This window comes from Heloderma suspectum, chromosome 6, assembly GCF_057233095.1.
Source record: "Heloderma suspectum isolate Gila_16-S chromosome 6, 16-S_ref, whole genome shotgun sequence".
NCBI classification, from domain to species: Eukaryota; Metazoa; Chordata; class Lepidosauria; order Squamata; family Helodermatidae; genus Heloderma; species Heloderma suspectum.
This window is the reverse complement of record NC_139463.1, coordinates 48,267,973-48,285,277: the sequence shown is the minus strand read 5'-3', so window position 1 is coordinate 48,285,277 and position 17,305 is coordinate 48,267,973. Positions and strand designations below refer to the sequence as shown.

At 46.9% G+C, this 17,305-nt stretch overlaps 1 protein-coding gene across 1 annotated transcript in view; it reads left to right on the top strand.

The window, feature by feature from the left end:
• Window positions 1–9,399, top strand: part of ADD2 (adducin 2) — an 87,723-nt gene extending 78,324 nt beyond the window's left edge. The window contains exons 13-15 of the mRNA XM_084807100.1: window positions 74–230; window positions 1,708–1,836; window positions 7,221–9,399. Coding sequence (XP_084663226.1) covers window positions 74–230; window positions 1,708–1,836; window positions 7,221–7,531 — 597 coding nt within the window. The 3' untranslated portion in view covers window positions 7,532–9,399. The remainder of the gene's footprint in view (window positions 1–73; window positions 231–1,707; window positions 1,837–7,220) is intronic.
• The last annotated feature ends 7,906 nt before the right edge of the window (window positions 9,400–17,305 follow it).

Genomic DNA, 17,305 nt, shown 5'->3' with positions numbered 1-17,305 from the left:
TTGCTCCTGAGATGCCTTGGCCCTGCCTGACATGTTCTTACCATGACTACGCTGTGCCCATCTACTACTGCAGTCCACTGAGAGCCGCTTGGCAGACGGAGAGGTACAAGATGAATCCTGCATGGCGGTTCCCCCTGAGCCGGAGACACCCAACCCCTTCAGCCAGCTCACAGACCAGGAACTGGAGGAGTATAAGAAAGAAGTGGAGAGAAAGAAGTTGGACTTTGACAGTAAGTATCCTGGGACGGGCATGCGGCTTGATGGCTGCTGAGGCCAGGAAACCTGCGAAACCTGAAGCACTGCAGCAAATTTCAGAATTAACAACTAACATCACTCCATAAAGCGGGGATCACCAAACCCCTGTTGGTAAACCCACCTTGACTCATCAGCTGATAGAGACAAGAAAGTGGCATTGGTCATGGAACGTGGGCTGGGGCCGGGGGGAGTAGATTTTTTTTAATGTTGAAGATGGCACGACAGAGCCAACTTTGCCAGCCATGCACATGCCTGTTTTCATCTACTGCTCTCGTTCAACGAGTCCTGCCCATTTCTGGGCCACATGAAAATGTGCAAGACCTGTTTAGCTAGAGGCAAGGGTGGGGCAAGAAAAAAAAGAGCCTAAACACTGCTGGCCACAATCTTTCCACCATAGACTGGCAGGATGCAAGCCCACAGCAAATCTTGGACCAGCAAACTAAGGGACTCAGGTAGGGTGTTGGTCTCTGCATCACCACTCAGCTCTGGCCCAGGTAGATCAGCCACGGAGGCCTCTTCTGCAGGGGCCCCCAGTTCTGTTTGCCATGGTGAGTGTTCCAGCGCCTTCTGGTGAGCATGACCAGAGGAGACCCAGCCTCACTCTCCAGCTTGGAGCAGGACAGCTCCTGCAGCTGTACCAAGTCCCAGGCTAGAGAAGAAGATTGGCCATTCTGGCCTGGAGCTGCTGGGTGCTCAGAGTGCCTCAGCAGCCCAGCCCTGCGTCCCTCCCCAACTTCCCAGGCTGATCCCCTCCCTTCTTCCCAACCCCTTTGTGCAGCATGAGCCTTACGTTTTGGCTTGGCTACCAAGGCTAGCCCAAAATGGTGCACCCTGGCTTTTACAGTGATAGGCCAGAGCAAGTCAGGTGATCCTCCCTGACCCCCAACTGCTTCTGGCTCAGGATTGCTCCCTGGTCTGAGATCCTGAAGACCTGCTCCTGCCTGCAGAGGAGCTGGGCCATCCAGAATGATCTTCATCCCGGAGGGAAAGTTATCTGCCTCTGCCCTTGTATCCCTTTCATAGCAATAGCAGCTGGATATGCAGGGGATTATTTGTCTCATCCTGGTAAGAAGGAACCATTACCAGCATTTAGGGGTGCTTCCTGACAAGGCTTTGACAGTGCAATTGCCCTGCCTTATTCATAGAAATTTAGGGGGTGGAGACATCGCCACCTTCCATTTGTAATCCTCCTGTGTTTTCCCATTGCTACTTCCACCATTTTTCTTACCAGACAAAATCTGTTAAGGAGGGAAAGATGGAATAGCTGCACAAGGCCCTTTCGTTGGTAGCGCCAGGAGTTCTTTGTCCGGAAGCACCCCTGGTGTGAGGTTCGGTAAGCATGCGAGTTCGAAGAGCCAGAGTGTGCCCTGCTTGCACATTTATCCCAGGCTATTTTGTTTCTGTTTTGTTTTTTAATCTTAGTGTCACAGTCTTCCTTTCATTTTCTCCCAGGTGAGAAGGATACTGGCCTGGAGGAAGAAGTGACTTCCCCTGTTGAATCTACTGTCACCCCCACAGAGCAGAGTCCCACAAAGCCTGTGTTAAAAAGCCCGCCCATGTCACCCTCCAAGTCTTCAGAAGGTAAGGCAAGCATTTGTAGGACTCCCAAGAATCTAGGTGGTCGGCGCATCTTCCTCTCGACACAATGCCTAGTTAATTTCTGGAACTGATTGCCACAAGAGGAGCAGCTGGCTGTGGGCTTAGATGGATTGTAATAGGATGAGAAAGATTCGTGGAGGAGGAGGAGGGTCTCCCCACAGATGCTAGCCAGGACAGTTCAGTGTAACCTCTGTGCTCAGAGAGAATCAGAGACTCTGAGGACCAGACGCGGGTGTCAGGAGCGCCCTAGTGGCCTCTTTCAGTACACTCCAATAGCCAACTCAAGACACAGACGAAAGGATTCTTTTCAAGGCTTTAATCCTTTTACAACTTAATGACTCTTTCAGTTGCTAATCACCAGCGACTATGCAATGAACAGCAGAATAGCCTATGCCCCGAGTAGGCAGTTGGTCCCCATTTGAAGGAGAATCACTTGAAGACCCTGAACTTATGGGCTAGGGAGAGCTCCTCCCTCTTGCCCTTGGGTCCATGGGATGCGGCCGTTGCTTGCGCGCCAAACAGGCGCTACGCCTCCTTTCCGTGCCCTCCATCGCTCGTCGCTCCCTGCGTCTGCGTTGAGCATCTAGCAAGCCCCCCTCCCACACTTTCTCACTGCCAGGGTCACTATCTATCTCAGGAATGCCGTCTGGAGGAATCTCTGCCAGCTGCTGTGCCTGAGAGGGATGAGCTGGCTCCTCTCCCACGGATTGCTGATCCTCCTCAGAATCAGAACTGCTCTGGGGTTCTATCAGTTTCCACCCTGACAGCAGGTGACAAACCACAGGGAATAGCTAGCTTTCCCTATCATGGCCTGCTTGTGGGCTTTCCACTGGGACATCTGCCTGGCTACTGCTGGAAAGTCTGATCCAGCAGCCAAGCTTTTCTTACGATTGCCACCTGGAAAGCATCCAGTAGCAGAGATCCATCAGCCAGTGTCATCGCTTCATATAGAAATGTGTTTGATAGAACATTTGGACAGATATTAGACTGGTGGTGGGCAACTGCAGAGGTCTGGATCACCCAGAACCTTCTGGGGGCTGCAACCCTCTGTTAGGGTTTTACTTTGTTTGAGCTATCTGAATATACTTCAGTACTTTGGGAGACTTTATCTGCCTGTTTACTCCCTCTAGCAGACAAAAACACTTTTACACTTTTAACAAAGTGTACACCTAAGATTGCCAGGTGGTTTGCAATCCAGGTTTAATACTAACAGTAATTATAGTACAGGAATCTTTGAACCCATTTCTTTTATTGATACAAATATAAATTCTCAGTTAAAATAAAAGTAGTAAACTATTTAAAGGCAATTAAAGTTATATTTCCTAAGCATTTCTTGCTGTTACAAAAGAGAGCATTGCTGAGTCCATTTTGCTTACCAAGCCTTCTCTGTAGAGTTGTATGGCACTATCACAGACAAGGAGCTTTGATATCAAATAAGCTCTCTGACCCCCAAATCAGACTATATTTATACAGTTTCTAAAATATTACTTCACTGCCAAAATGTCAATACTAGTTGCTGTTTCATAAATCTAAGTTCACGATCTTGACTTCTAAAAGAATCTTTCATGATCGAAACACACATACAAAAACTTAAACATACACTTTTTAAAATAGATACAATTAATTTTGATAGATGTCTTTGACAAAGCAATTTCTTACTCAACGTTTGCTAATTAAACCTAAGTACATAATTTTTTCTAGACATCTCTATATATAATTTAATGTTTATACCTTAGAAAATATTTTTTGCTCATTAACTGATAAGAAAAAACTTTAAGTTCACTCTGACCCTGAATAATATAGTGTGATGTGTCTCCATTTTTCACATAATCCTTTTCATCTCTGGTAATGAGTTATAATTCCGCATTCTCTCTTTGGATATTGTCCAGACTGCTTTGCCAATTACATTTTGATAATGATTTCCTAAAGTTCATTGTGAACCCACTTCCTATCTTCCCTGTTGGTACCAGTTGCCTTATTATTCCTAATTACCTTCTGTGCAACATGCTTAATTGCCCGAGGCTTGCAGCTCCAAGACAAGACAGGTTTTGCTTTTCAGGATGGGGAGGGGAATAGTCAGTTTCTTCTGTAACCATCGTGAGCGCATGGAGAACTGGGCCACCAGCCTTTGGGGGCGGATCCATGGCATCTCTCCATTAGACCCATTAGCATTGGCACTGCTGCCCTTTCCCCAGCGTCAGTCGCCTCCTCTCGAGGGTGTTGGGCTAATGCTACACAAGAGTACACAGGAAGGTATAGTTTGCCACTAGAAAACACCCTAATCCATGAGACTGATGTGGCCTCTTGTGGCTGGGGGGTGTTGTTGTGGTGTCTGTGTGTGTTTTCCATTGTCTCATTGTGCCTCATTGTGTTTGGCATGTTTGTCTCCACAATGTCTCCCTTTCTCTTTCCATGTGTTGCTTTCATCAAAGGAGTTACCTCTGATTCTGAATACTTGTCACTTTAGTAAGTATAGACAGGCGGTTTTCTGCATTTTCAGCTCCCCTCATGGGCTCGGGGGTGGGATACTTTAATCCAGCTTCATTTCAGGACTGAGTGAGTCTTTCTGACGACCTCCCTTTAGTGTTGGAGCTGTCAACTGTATGTGCAAGATGAACTCAAGTCATGCAACACCAAAAGGGCACATTGCTTAGTGGCAGAGAACTGGCTTTGCATGCAGGAAGTTCCCAGATCTCCAGTTAAAAAGGGTCTTGGGTAGCAGGTCTGGGATTGATCTCAGCCAGGGAATTCTGGAGAGGGGCTGCTAGATAGACAGTGACCGGGTTTGGATATCAGTGGGGGAAACAATGCAGCAGTGGTTGTTTCCCCCCACCTCCGAGCATGCCAGTCACATGACTGGGATTACCCTAATTACCTGCGCTGCATTGCAGTTTGCTGTGTCATCTGAACCCAGCGTGCTGCCCTGGTGACTTTTCACCCACCCTGTAACCCATGGCTTGCAGTAGGGGTTGTAGGGTGGGTGAAAAGTCACCATGGCCATGCGGCATGCTGGTTCGGACAACATGGCAATCCATGATGCTGTGCAGGTAATTAGGGTAATGTCAGGGATGAGTCCAAGCCCCTTGAGATGTCTGACAGTTCCAGTTCTAAATCAGAGTTGGAACAGCTAGATCAGAGCCTGAGGGAGGGACCTTCCCTAGAGCCCAAGATGCTGGGAGAGATTCCTCCAAAGGCCTTGGCAAACAGACAGCCCAGGCTGAGTCACTGTCTCATCCCTCTACTGTGAGAACTCACATTTCTGAGGAGGAGGAGGAGCGATGTGACTTGAGAGATGCTAGGGTGCGTCACAAAGCAAAACGAGAAAAGTTAGGGACAGGGCCACTATAGCCACTCTTAGAAGCCAATGTAGGAGGGAGCCACCATAAGGGAGGGGCATCCCTACCAAACAAGTTTGACTGTGAAGTTCATGGGCAAATTGTTGGGAATTTCACTACCCTCCCATTTGTCTTCCCTGATTAGAGATCACAGATTAGTTGTTCAGGGCCTGAGGCAGTCAGAGAGCTTCCTTGAATCTGCATTTGTAGAAAGGCTGGTCTTTAGCAAATAAAGTCATAATAGCCTGAAGCTTTGACTCTCTGTGGTGTTGATTGTGAAGGGAGAGGTCGATCTATTCCTGACAGGTAATTTTGATTGTGGGACTGGCACGTGGGCGGGGATGGACAACCAACACTGCGTTGTTTTCCCCGCTGATCCTCTGAACACACCCAGTGGCTCAATGGCTGAATGGTCTGGCTCAGATTGCTTCCACTTCAGAGCCCTTTTAGTGCTGCTAAAGCATTGATGTCCACACCTAGCTGGAAGCAGAATTAAATGGAGGTTCTGCACAAGCATTTAATATAGTGCCATATGACCCAACAATGCCCTCTTCCAAGGCTGGGGCTGCCCTATTAGGCTTATTCACTTTAACATTATTTTAAAATTTCCTCCAAGTAGGTTCTGCTGCTTTGCTGCTTCCTGCAGCGCACGAGTGGGAGATTAGTGATGAACAGACTATGAATTGCCCCTTGAACAGCCTCTCTTAATTGCCCCAGGGTCACTTTCTGCTTCCACTGGGTTGGTGGGGAGGCTTTAATTACTGGGGTCACTTCACTGGTGTTTGTCTTTTCACCTTTTCACCACGCTAGTTTGCTACAAAAAATGAAAAGAAAGCCACTGCAGGGGCTGCTTATCACAAGCACGTGTGCAGGACTGCAGCTTCATTCTGTACTGAACTGTACCAAAGATTGGCGTCTGTTGTGGCTCTGCTCCTTATTAAGACTGTTCGAAATGGATCAGTGGAGCAGCCCACTGTGGAGCAGTGTAGAATTCTTTGTGTAACGGTGGAGCTTCCCTGCATCATTTGAAGTGTGCTTACTAGCACAGTTTTCTTTGCCATATATTGCAAAATATTTTTGTGATATACTGTAAATATTAAATACAGCATGTTCTATATCATAAATGCATGAGCTGGTTTAATATTGTGGCAAAGAGACCAAATTTTAAGTCAGGGAGTCTGTGCTTCAGTCTTGCATCTGCTGGGTGGCTTTAGGTCAGGAGTGCAGAACCTCTTTCAGCCTGAGAGACAAATTCCGTTCTGGAGAAGCTTTGTGGGGGGGCACATTCCAGGGATGGGCAGGGCAAAATCCCCAAAATACCAACATAATGGAGCTTAAAGCTCCTCCTGCCAGTCACAGAGTCTCAGATGAGGTGCTTCAGCCTTTTGGGGGGGAAATGCACAGAAGCTGGATCAGTGGTTGGGGGAAAGGGGGTGGGGCCAGGAGAACAGGATGGGGCCATCTGGAGAGCCCCAGAAGGCTGGATTGTGACCCAGGGAGCCTGGATTTGGCCCCTGAGCCTGAGGTTCTGCACCCCTGCTTTAGGCAAACCACCCGTCTTCGCCTCAGCCCTGCCCCATCTGCAACATAATACTAACCCTACCTTACAGGGTTGTTGTAAGCAGTTTGCACCTTTAGAGCTCTGTTTCAATGGTAAGTGCTGCTATTTACTGGTGTTCATTTTGTTGAATGCATCTTAGTTATCCACCCCCCAGATTATATGCTTTTGTGAACCACATGTTCTAGCCTGTTCTATATTATATTTTCATCCCATCATGCCCCCAAGGAGTTTGGGGAGACATACAGGATTCTTTCCCCTCCTCGTTCCCCTCACAAAAACCCTGTGAGGTAGATTAGGCTGAAAAACAGAACCCAAGGTCACCCAGTAAGCTGCCTGTCTGAATAGGAACTTGATCCCAGGTCTCCTCCATGTATATTCAGTAGTTGAGTTGCTGTCCCACATTACTCTCAGTGAAATCCAAGACTCTGCATCAGCAAATGTTCACAACGCATGTCTTTTTCTTTGGAAAGGTGAGACAAAGACAGAGAGCAGCCACACACCCGCCGGTCCTGCTGCAGCTGATGAGAAGACGGAGCCCGAGGTGCCGGTGGTGAATGGAAAAGACGATGATCAGAACATCGATGAACTCCTCAGCAAAGGAATCAGCCAGATGACCACCAGTGCAGACCCTGATCCCACTAAGGACAAAACTGAGTCAGTCACCAGTGGACCGGTGTCTCCGGAAGGCTCACCATCCAAGTCTCCTTCCAAGAAGAAAAAGAAATTCCGGGCCCCCTCCTTCCTGAAAAAGAGCAAAAAGAAAGAGAAGGCCGAGTCCTGAAACACCCCCTCAGCCTCTTCTCCCCACTCCTCTTCCTCCACCTCCTTCTCCTCCTCTGCTTGCCTTCTGTTGCTTCCTCCACTCTTGCCTCAAAGTCACAGGAGCAACAGGGGGAAACTTCTCCTTGTGATGGCATCTCTTTGGACAGGATCAAAAAAGAGGGGTTGAGGGCCCTGGAATGGCTTTTCTCCAAGAATGCACTTGTTTGGTGGTTTGGGAAGATGATTAGGAGAGTTTTCTAGGAATTTGTAAAACCCTCCTCTCCCACGAATTCCACTAGTCCAAGGATACCACCAAGTTGAAGAATGATATTCCGGCGTTTTCTTGTGCCGTTTGGGGTGGAGAGGGTGCTTGTCACTTCACGTCAATCACTTCTAATGAGTCTCACTGCACGATTGCTCCAAGCCATTTCAGTCCCATGGCTGAAAGTTTCCTATGGGCTCCTTGATGGTACACAGGTGGTCACTGTTAGAAATAATTTTGTATGCTGGGATGAGTCCTGATGCCCTGCTGGAGTCGGAGGCCCATAGAAGGAGATCCTGGACTGTTTTTTTGGTTCAAACTGCCACTATCCATCACTGAGGGAAATCGCGCTGAACTTCAAAAGCATTTCGCCGCTTTTGCTGTTGGAGAAGCCTGTGAAGTTTCTTAGTCAAGAATCTGACCCAGGGACCAGTCAGGCACCCTGATGCTCCTTTCTGTACAAAAGGGTAACGCCAAATGTCTTTGGGGAATTGGGTGTTGTGCTGTAAAGCAGCACATGACTGGCACCTCCTGCATCAGTGAGTCTCAATACAGGTGGCTCTAACATGGACAGAGATGTGGCAGATTATGGGTGCAATTAAAGATGGCACAAGGGAAGAGAACAGCTCTCACCCATGGAGTGCAATCCTCTGGAGAGTTCTCCTTAGCAGTCCCCATCGAAATGAATGTGAGATGTACAAGAGCATGGTAATGCACTTGTGTTTCTCCCATTCTTTTCAATGGGGCTTGCACAAGAGGACTTCCTGAAGGATTGTACCACATATTAATTAGCACTGCAGATATCGCTTGGATTTTCTGCTTCAAGCACCAAAATGTTTTGGGCCAGTCCAGGTTTGCAGTCCTGTTCATGGTTCAGACCAAGAAACAAAATTATTTCCCTTGGTTTGAGAACCATCTGTTGATTCTGAAATAAAACCGTTAGATTTTTATTGTACACTCCCCCCCCCACTTCCCCCCGCCACATCCCTCCTCAGTGGTATTGCCCATGCTTTGCATTCAGATGGCTCCAGGTTCAGTCCCTGGCATCTCCGTGGGTAAGAGGTCCTCGGGTCACAGGGCTGAGAAAGGCCTCTTCCAGAAGCCTTGGACAGCCACTCTGTCGGAGTAGCCGCTTTGGGGATAGATGGATCAATGGCCTGGCCCAGTATAAGATGGCGTCGTATGTTTGTATGTTCACCATTCGGCAGCCCGGCAGCCCATCTGCAGGTCTCCTGCCACCCACCACCCTTTGAACTTGAAATGCCTCTTTAGTCCGCTGCTGTGAAACTGCATGAATCCCTTCTATGCTGCCATCAAAAGGGAAATGCATGCCCCCACACACACCAAAAACAGGTGTCAGAGTGGGAAAGAAATAAGATTCTCTAAAGTTCCACCTGCATTGCATTGAAAATATAACTCCACTTCAGTCACATAAGTGCTATTTCGTTATCTGGAATATTAAAAACCCACACACTGCCAATAATATAACTTGTGTAATAGTAATGAATAATACTTATAATATGATGGAAAGCTTACAGAAATAATTTTTCACTTACTGCACTATTAAGGAATATTGTCACACTTCAGGTGTTTTCACAAGTGATTATAACATTTGCTGCAACTGTATATTGCTTGGAAGCTATTTTGATTGGAATGCATATTCCATATAGAAATGTCCCTCCTCTGCTTTCTCTATTGCACTAACATTGAGAAGTGATGCGATAAAGACTAGAAGTGATTTGATATAATAGATGCTTGGCTGGGGCACAGATACAGGTTTTCAGCTGATATTAGACCTGCTGGTGCTTTCCTTTGACTGTCTGACTGTTTGGCTCCAGGGGAGAGAGGCTGGCAGGGGACCCACTGAGGTCATCTGTGGAAGTGACACCACACCTCCAGACAAAGGTATTGTCTGGGTTCGCACAACACGCTAACCCTCACTCAGTGGTTAAGTGTGGGTTGTTGAACTGTGCGTTAGCATGTTGTCTGAACCCAGGGCATTTTCCACAGGGTGGCTTTTTATCCATGCAGTGTGGCTTGTTAACCACCCTGAACAACCCAACGACACATCATGGGTTCTCAAGGTGGCTCGTTAGAGAAAAATAAGCCATACTGCATAGTTAACAAGCCACCCTGCGGAAAATGCCCTGGATATGGACAATATGCTAACCTACAGTTCAACAAATGACTCACATTTCAACGATAACCCACATTCAACCACTGAGTGAGGGTTAGCATATTGTGTGAACCCAGCCAGTGTGGGTTAGTGTGTTGTGTGAATAGCCTCATTGTGTGGTCTTTATTTACCTTAGACAATCTAGATCAACCTTCCCCAGCCTAGCACCCTCCAGATGGGTTGGACTACATATGGCTGGCTGGGGGATGCAGGGAGTTGTAGTCCAATCCATCTGGAGGTTGCCAGGTTGGGGAAGGCCAGTCTAGACTTTACACACGCCTGCATGCAGCATCACCCTGAAGGAAACTGAAAAAGCTACTTCTGGAGGGGTGATCAGAACTGAGGAAATGGTGGTAGGGAAGGAGGAGGGGGGCTTCACATTTTCCCCATCAGCCAGTTTCCTGCATCAGAGCTGCACACACACACACACACACACACACACACACACATACATGCTCCAGGAGTTCCAAATGAATCATAGACTCATAGAATAGTAGGGTTGGAAGGGGCCTGTAAGACCCTTGAGTCCAACCCTCTGCTCATTGAAAGGAATCTAAGTCAGAGCAGCCCTGACAGATGGCTGTCCAGCCTCATCTTGAATGCCTCCAGTGTGGGAGAGTGTACAGGAACTCCCTGTACCTGGAACTCTGCTGGAGGAAAGTGACAGGGGGTGGGGATGGTTTGAAGCTGTCGGATGAGGGGAAGAGAGAAGACATCTCCCACTCCTTTTCTGGGTCTGATCACATCTGTGGGTAATATTTAGCTTGGTGCTTAACTAGCACTATGGCCAGACTAGATGACACCATTCATGCAATGGTTTTTCTTTTGAGTAAATAGCAGAAGTGGGGGGTCCAATCCAGAAAAGAACCGGGGGGGGGGACTTTAACCTCCCCACTGTGGTCCCAGTCAAGTACCTGCTATTTGCATCCATAGAAAAGCATCCTTTGGTACTTTCACTGGCATGGAGAGTACTTTTATTACACTACCAAGAGTTAAAAGTTTTTCAAAAACATGACACGTAGTGTGACTTGAGCTGCAATCCTATACCCACTTACCTGGGAGTAAGTCCCACTGAATGCAGTGGTACTTACTCCTGAGTAGACATGTATGGGATTGCACTGTTACTTGGACAAATTACCTGGCAGAGGGCCTGTGGGTCTGCTCTCCATTTCTCTGCTTTGCCACCTCTGTCTTTTACCATTTAAGGAGGCCTACGTATGGCCTTTTACTCTCTTGACCCCCCCACAAATCCCAAAGTCAACCCTGTTTTATTGAGATGCCCTTTAGCCATTCCATGTGTTGTAGCTCAGAGGTTATGCTGAGTTGTATGCAAAGCTGCCTTCCTCTCTCAAATCCTTGCCTTACTGCAGAGTGCTAATGAAACACAACTGTTCATTGCCACTAATTTTGAATTAGGAAGTGACATGACCCACAAAGCAAAGGAATTCTTATTTGTTTTGACAATTCATGCCACACATTAAAGCAAGGGTCGGCAACATGATGTCTGTGGGCACCAATGTACCCCCATATACTTCCCTTGGTTCCTGCAAAGACATTCTACTCCTCCCAATCTTTATTTAATATATTTTCTTACTGGCAGGGGGGATTATTTCAAAGGGAAGTGGAAGCCTCTAGCCGCTGTCATCTGAATTTCCCATGAATGCCTCTGGGCAGATGACTTTCCTTTGTGACTAGCTATGCCCACCCATGGCAGCCATTTTATGGTTGTGCCGAGGGCAGTTTCTCAAATTTCCAAATGTGCCCAAAAGCTTGCCTGCCCCTGCTTTAAATAAGAAGCTTGAACAGTCTCCCAACAAAGGCTCATATTTCTCCAAAGTGTGCTGAAGATGTACAGGTGTGCTCCTGTACATGTTTACTAGAAGCAAGTCTCACAGAGAGGACTTTTTAGGCCTAGAAATTAGTGTCATCCAATGAAGTTGATGGCTGGAGGTTCAGCTCTGGCAAAAGGAAGTCCTTTTTCACACAGTAGATAATTGGCTTACCTTACACAAAATGTGGTGATGGCTTTTGCTTTAGATGGCCTTTTCCAAGGACTGGTAGATAAAGGGAACCTCCCTGTTCACAGATTTCTCTGAGTGCCACACACTGAGGGCGACAGCAGACAACTAGCGAAGGCCACAACCCTCATGTCCTGCTTGTGAACCTCCCACGATGCATACCTCTAAAACACCCCCAAAAGGAAACATCTGAGCCAGAAAAGAGGGCTTCTTTTCCTCCATCCACGTGTCTGTGCGCATGTAGGCAGGCAGGCAGGTAGGCATGGGGTCCATCAGTAAGAACTGGTGGAAAAAGAACCAAGCCCATTCTTCTTTAAGTCACTGTAGGAGTGGTTTCATGAACCTGAGCACACTCCAGGAGAGAGCGGAGGACAGGGGGGCCTGGCGTGCCATGGTCCATGGGGTCACGAAGAGTCGGACACGACTGAACGACTGAACAGCAACAATAACAACGAGTGGTTTCATTCTCCTTGTACCTCACAAATGATATTGGTGCTTTGCACTGAGAGACTCATTTCTCTTGTAACGAGGACCAAATTCCTTCTTTTTTCTCAGTGGGAGATAGATGAGGACAGGGAGTCAATATTTTAGAACACGCAAACAGCAATTTTTATAAAGATTAAGTGACAGAAGATGCCAGCATCTCTGTTTTTTGGTGCTTCCACAGACCAGCTAATTGTGTTAAACAATGTTTATTATATACATGTGGTTTACCCCACATGCAGGAGATCCATATAGGGAGAGTTGGGGGGGACACTTTGCATCACTCACTTCTGTACACACCTCATGTTTCAGATGACGTTCCTCAGGAGCACTTACATTTCTGGCCATCTCACTGGTTCTACATGCTGAGTGACATATTTGATCAATGAAATGGGCCTCGGCACCAGCTCTGCATGTCAAGGACCCCAAATCCCTTGCTTCATAAAAAGGGGGCAGGAGAGTGTGCCTGCCTGACCAGAGCTGACAAGCTTGCTATAGCTATTACTAGGTATTTTTAAATGCCACAAAAATGCTCTTAAACGCTTGTTCTTTCTTTTCTGCAATGTAACCTTGAATGTGCCCAGGAACAGACCTTTAACCTTCACTAAGGATCTCCACTTCTATTGAAATGGGCTCTCCAAAGGAGAGACCACCAGTGGATATTAAGATCTTGCCCATGGGATGCCATCCAGTGGGATGTTCTGAGCATGCCATAGCTCAGTGACAGAGCATCTGCTTTGCATGCAAAAGGCCCCAGTTTCGATCCCCAGCATGGTCTGGGAAAAACCCTGTCTAAAACCTTGGAGAACCTTTGATGCCTGTGAATGTAGATAATACAAAGCTAGATGGACCAAGAGTCTGAGTCAGTCTAAGGCTGCATCCTGCATTGCTGTAGAATTCATGAGAGCTCTGGTGTATCTCTTGTTCCTTTCATGGGGGCTTAAGCAAGTGAACCTTCCACTGGATTTTATCCCTGTCAATTAGTGGGATTAGGAATGTCCTTTGGATTCTCTGCCTCTGGCTCCAAAATGTCTTGGGCCAGCCCTGCATGCAGCTTAAATGGTTCCATACTGATTGGAAGCCAGTGCCCTTTTCATGCTGCTAAGGACCTTACCAGCCATGAACACACCCACTCTTTTCTTTACCATCATTGTTAAATGAAGTTAACGTGAATGCGGATAAGAGGCCGTGGAAGTGGGGTCTCTCTCCCACAGTGTTTGAGGCGGTGTACCTTTATAGGAAGTCTCAATCCCCTCTCTGGAAGCGCTGGCTGCAACCGATGTTCCAGCAACTGCTCTGGCAGTGTTGTAGCTGGCTGTGGGTTTGGCAGAAGCAGAGGCACCACCAGAAGCTGGAGGCCAGCTGAGTCTGAGACCAAGGGATGTGGCCAAAGGTTCAAACGCTGTCCAGGAAGGGCAGTCACTGCAGGGGTGAAGTTGAGGAGGACCAGTCAGGTCCAGACCAGCAGCAATGGAAGGACCACCATAAGCTCTACATTTCAAAAGTTTCAAGACTTTATTTATCTGAAGTCTTTTTATGCTGCTTTTCAGCCAAAAAGGCTCCCAGAGTGGCTTACATATAATCATTTAAACAAGACAGCTGCTGCCCACAGGCTTCCAATCTAAAATGTATGAAGTGCTCAGACTAGGTGTATAGACATGGGTGGAGGAAAGAAAAACAAAGTGTACAAAGTGTACAGGAACAGACTGCAGTTGCTAAGTGGTGAAGCAATGGCACTCCGTGCATGTTCAGGTATACTTTACTGTCCTGTATTACTTCCTATCTGGCTCTTTCAAGAAGGGACATGGCCCAAGATAGGAAAGGGTGGTGCTAAATGGGTGTAGCTAAAGGGGAAGGGTGGAACTAGCACCTACAAGGGATTTTTTTCAACGTATGCCAGGTGGTAGCAGGCTTGTGAAGCATGGGGAAAGCACAGCACAGAAAGTCTACAAGACCAAAGTTGGTAGGGAAGGCTAAAGTCCAGCAGAGGGTACAGCATGAGACCAGGAAAGGAGATAATGCAGAACGTTATGTAGGCCATGAAAGCCAATCACATCATAGCTCATTCACAGCCAACTGGATGCTGTTGTATCTGTGAAAAATCAGAAGGGGAGCTTAAAGCTCCCTGCCCCCTTCCCCCATTGTTTCTACCACTCTATATAGTGCAATTTCAGTAGATAATCCCCAAGGCAGAGAATCCGGCTAGAAAGCACAACGTGAAAGATCACTTGCCTACAAGAGCCATAAATGTGAGAATCCCAGCCATGGGCATGACCCACAATTGTGGAGCATTGTCTTCATTTTGATGGGAGTTTGCCCTGGATCCCTTCCAGATGGGCTGTGCCCCAGTTATTTGGGACAATCAAGCTCTCAGTAATCAAAGAGCCTCTGAGTCTCTCTCTCTCTCTCTCTCTTTATATGTTTGGAAGAGAATCGCTTAAGTTAGTGGGGAACAAAGACCCCCAACCTCACTCTGTAATTACACAATATTAACTTAGTAATTATTCATTTATAAGTGTGCATCTGTTCACAGAAGCACTTATTCCATGTAAGCAGCAAGGCATAAGCAAGTGTGTAATTATTTTGAAATAACCCTCTAATTATTGCCATACTTATGCAGCTGATCAATGGGCATTCATTCCCTCAGGCGCAACAGTGACTTTCCTAGGGTGAAAAGTGATGGAGCTGACCTTTTCCTAAGGGCTGAGAGTGGTGGATTTGGGGGACAGGGTATTTCATAATAAGGGCATAACCAGGCAGTCCAACACTGGAGGCCAGGCCCGGTCACTTTGGAAAGAGAGGCATTTTGGCCCTGGCCTCCCCACTGAAGCTAGAAGCAGGAATGCCCATCAACGATTTGCCTTTTTGCAGCCCATGAAGGGGACAGCCAGTAGCCTGCAGGGCAAATCCCGCTCCCAGAGAGATGCTTCCTTGCCTAGTTGCTAATGCTAACTAAGGCTGGGTCAGGGGGCTGGAGCAACTCCCTTATGAGGAAAGGTTACAACTACTGGGGGCTAGCTTAGATATGATAGAGTTGTATAAAATTATGCATGGTGTAGAGAATGTGGATAAGGAGAAGTTTTCTCTCTCTCTCTTTCATAATATTAGAATTCAATGGGTTCATCCCATGGAACTGAATGGTGGGAGATTCAGGACAGATAAAAAGGAATTCTTCACAAAATGCATAACTAAACTGTGTAATTCACTACCGCAAGATGTAGTGATGGCCACCAACATGGACAGCTTTAAGAGCATGTTAGACATTTTTTTACATTGCATTTATATCCCGCCTTTTTTCCTCTTACAAGGAACCCACAGTGGCTGACATTATCCTCCTCCTCTCCATTTTATCCTCACAACCACCCTGTGAGGTAGGTTGGGCTGAGAGTCTGTGACTGATCCAAAGTCACCCAGTGAGCTTCCATGGCCAAGCGGGGGCTAGAGCCTGGGTGTCCCAAGTCCCAGTCCAGCACTCTCACTGCTATACCACTAGCCATGGTGACTAAATAGCGTCCCCAGCATCAGAGGCAGAATGCCTTTGACTATCAATTGCTGGGGAACATGGGCACGAGGGTGCTGCTGCACTCGTGTCCTGCAGCAGGCTTCCCCTGGGCATCTGGTTGGCCACTGTACAAACAGAACACTGGACTAGAAGGGCCTTTGGCCTGATCCAGCAAGGCATGTCTTAAGTTCTTCAGCACCTCCCTGGCCCTCACTGCCTTCCATATTTCAACCAGCCACCAACAATACCTATGTAAATGCTCTTGCTGTCTGAACTCAGTGCAGAGGTGGTATAGTAAAAAAGGTCTTGATTGTTGATCTGAGCAACTGCAAGGGAACAAGTGCTGGAAGGAGGCAGTCTTTGAAATAACCAGGGCACAAGCCACAATTAGATCAGAAAACCAGCACTTTGTCCAGCAAGGAGCCAGTGCAGGTGGTTAGGAGTGGCATGCCATGCTCTCAGCAGCCCAGTAGGGTTTCCAGGCTGCTGCATGTCTGCGTCCAGTGCCACATTTCACATTCGCAAAGAGCAATTGCAGAATACACACAGCCTCAGATAAAGCCAACATCTCAACAGTTACATGCAGAGAGACTGAAACTGTGGATATACTGCCAGGTTAGAGATGTGAAGGCACAGAAAAAAATCGGGAAAATCTGGGGAGGAAACTGTTTTTTATTTTTTCCAAAGACCATTTTTTGTTATTTTCCAAATACTTGGAAAAATTGAACAGCTTTGGATTATGAAATATTTGCTTTTAGCATTTAAGACAAGATGCTTATATATTGTTACCCATCCTTTACTCCCCCCCGCCCTCATTTCTAAAAACCATGTAATAAGACTTTTATAGAAAGACTAGACATGTGAAATGTCTGGGAATAATGAACCGTGGGGGGAAATTTTTTTTTAAATCTTTGTAAGATGCCCAGCAGAGTTGTTTCTTTCATTGCTTATTGAAATTATTGCTATAATGTATCTTTTACTGATAGACATTTAGGGATGCTCCAAGTCATGCTGAGTTTCCCAACATGTGATTAGAGCCACCATATCATAATATGGAACAAAATATGCATTCTTGACAGTTTGGGTTTTGTTCTACAGAGTCCTGTGTTTCTGGGCTTTTTCTGGTTAGATGCTGTAGCAGTCAATTAATGTAGTTCTAATTTAAAACCCACATGTGAAAAAAACACAAGGTTATTCCTCCACTGTCACCACATGCGACGGAACACAGGTGGGTTATCCCACCTGTTTCTTTTTTTTAAGTTAACTCTGGGTCTATGGAAAGTTCTCATAGACCTCACCACTAGGAAATGCTGCCTCAGCTATAACACCTTTAAACTGCTGCCACTAGAACA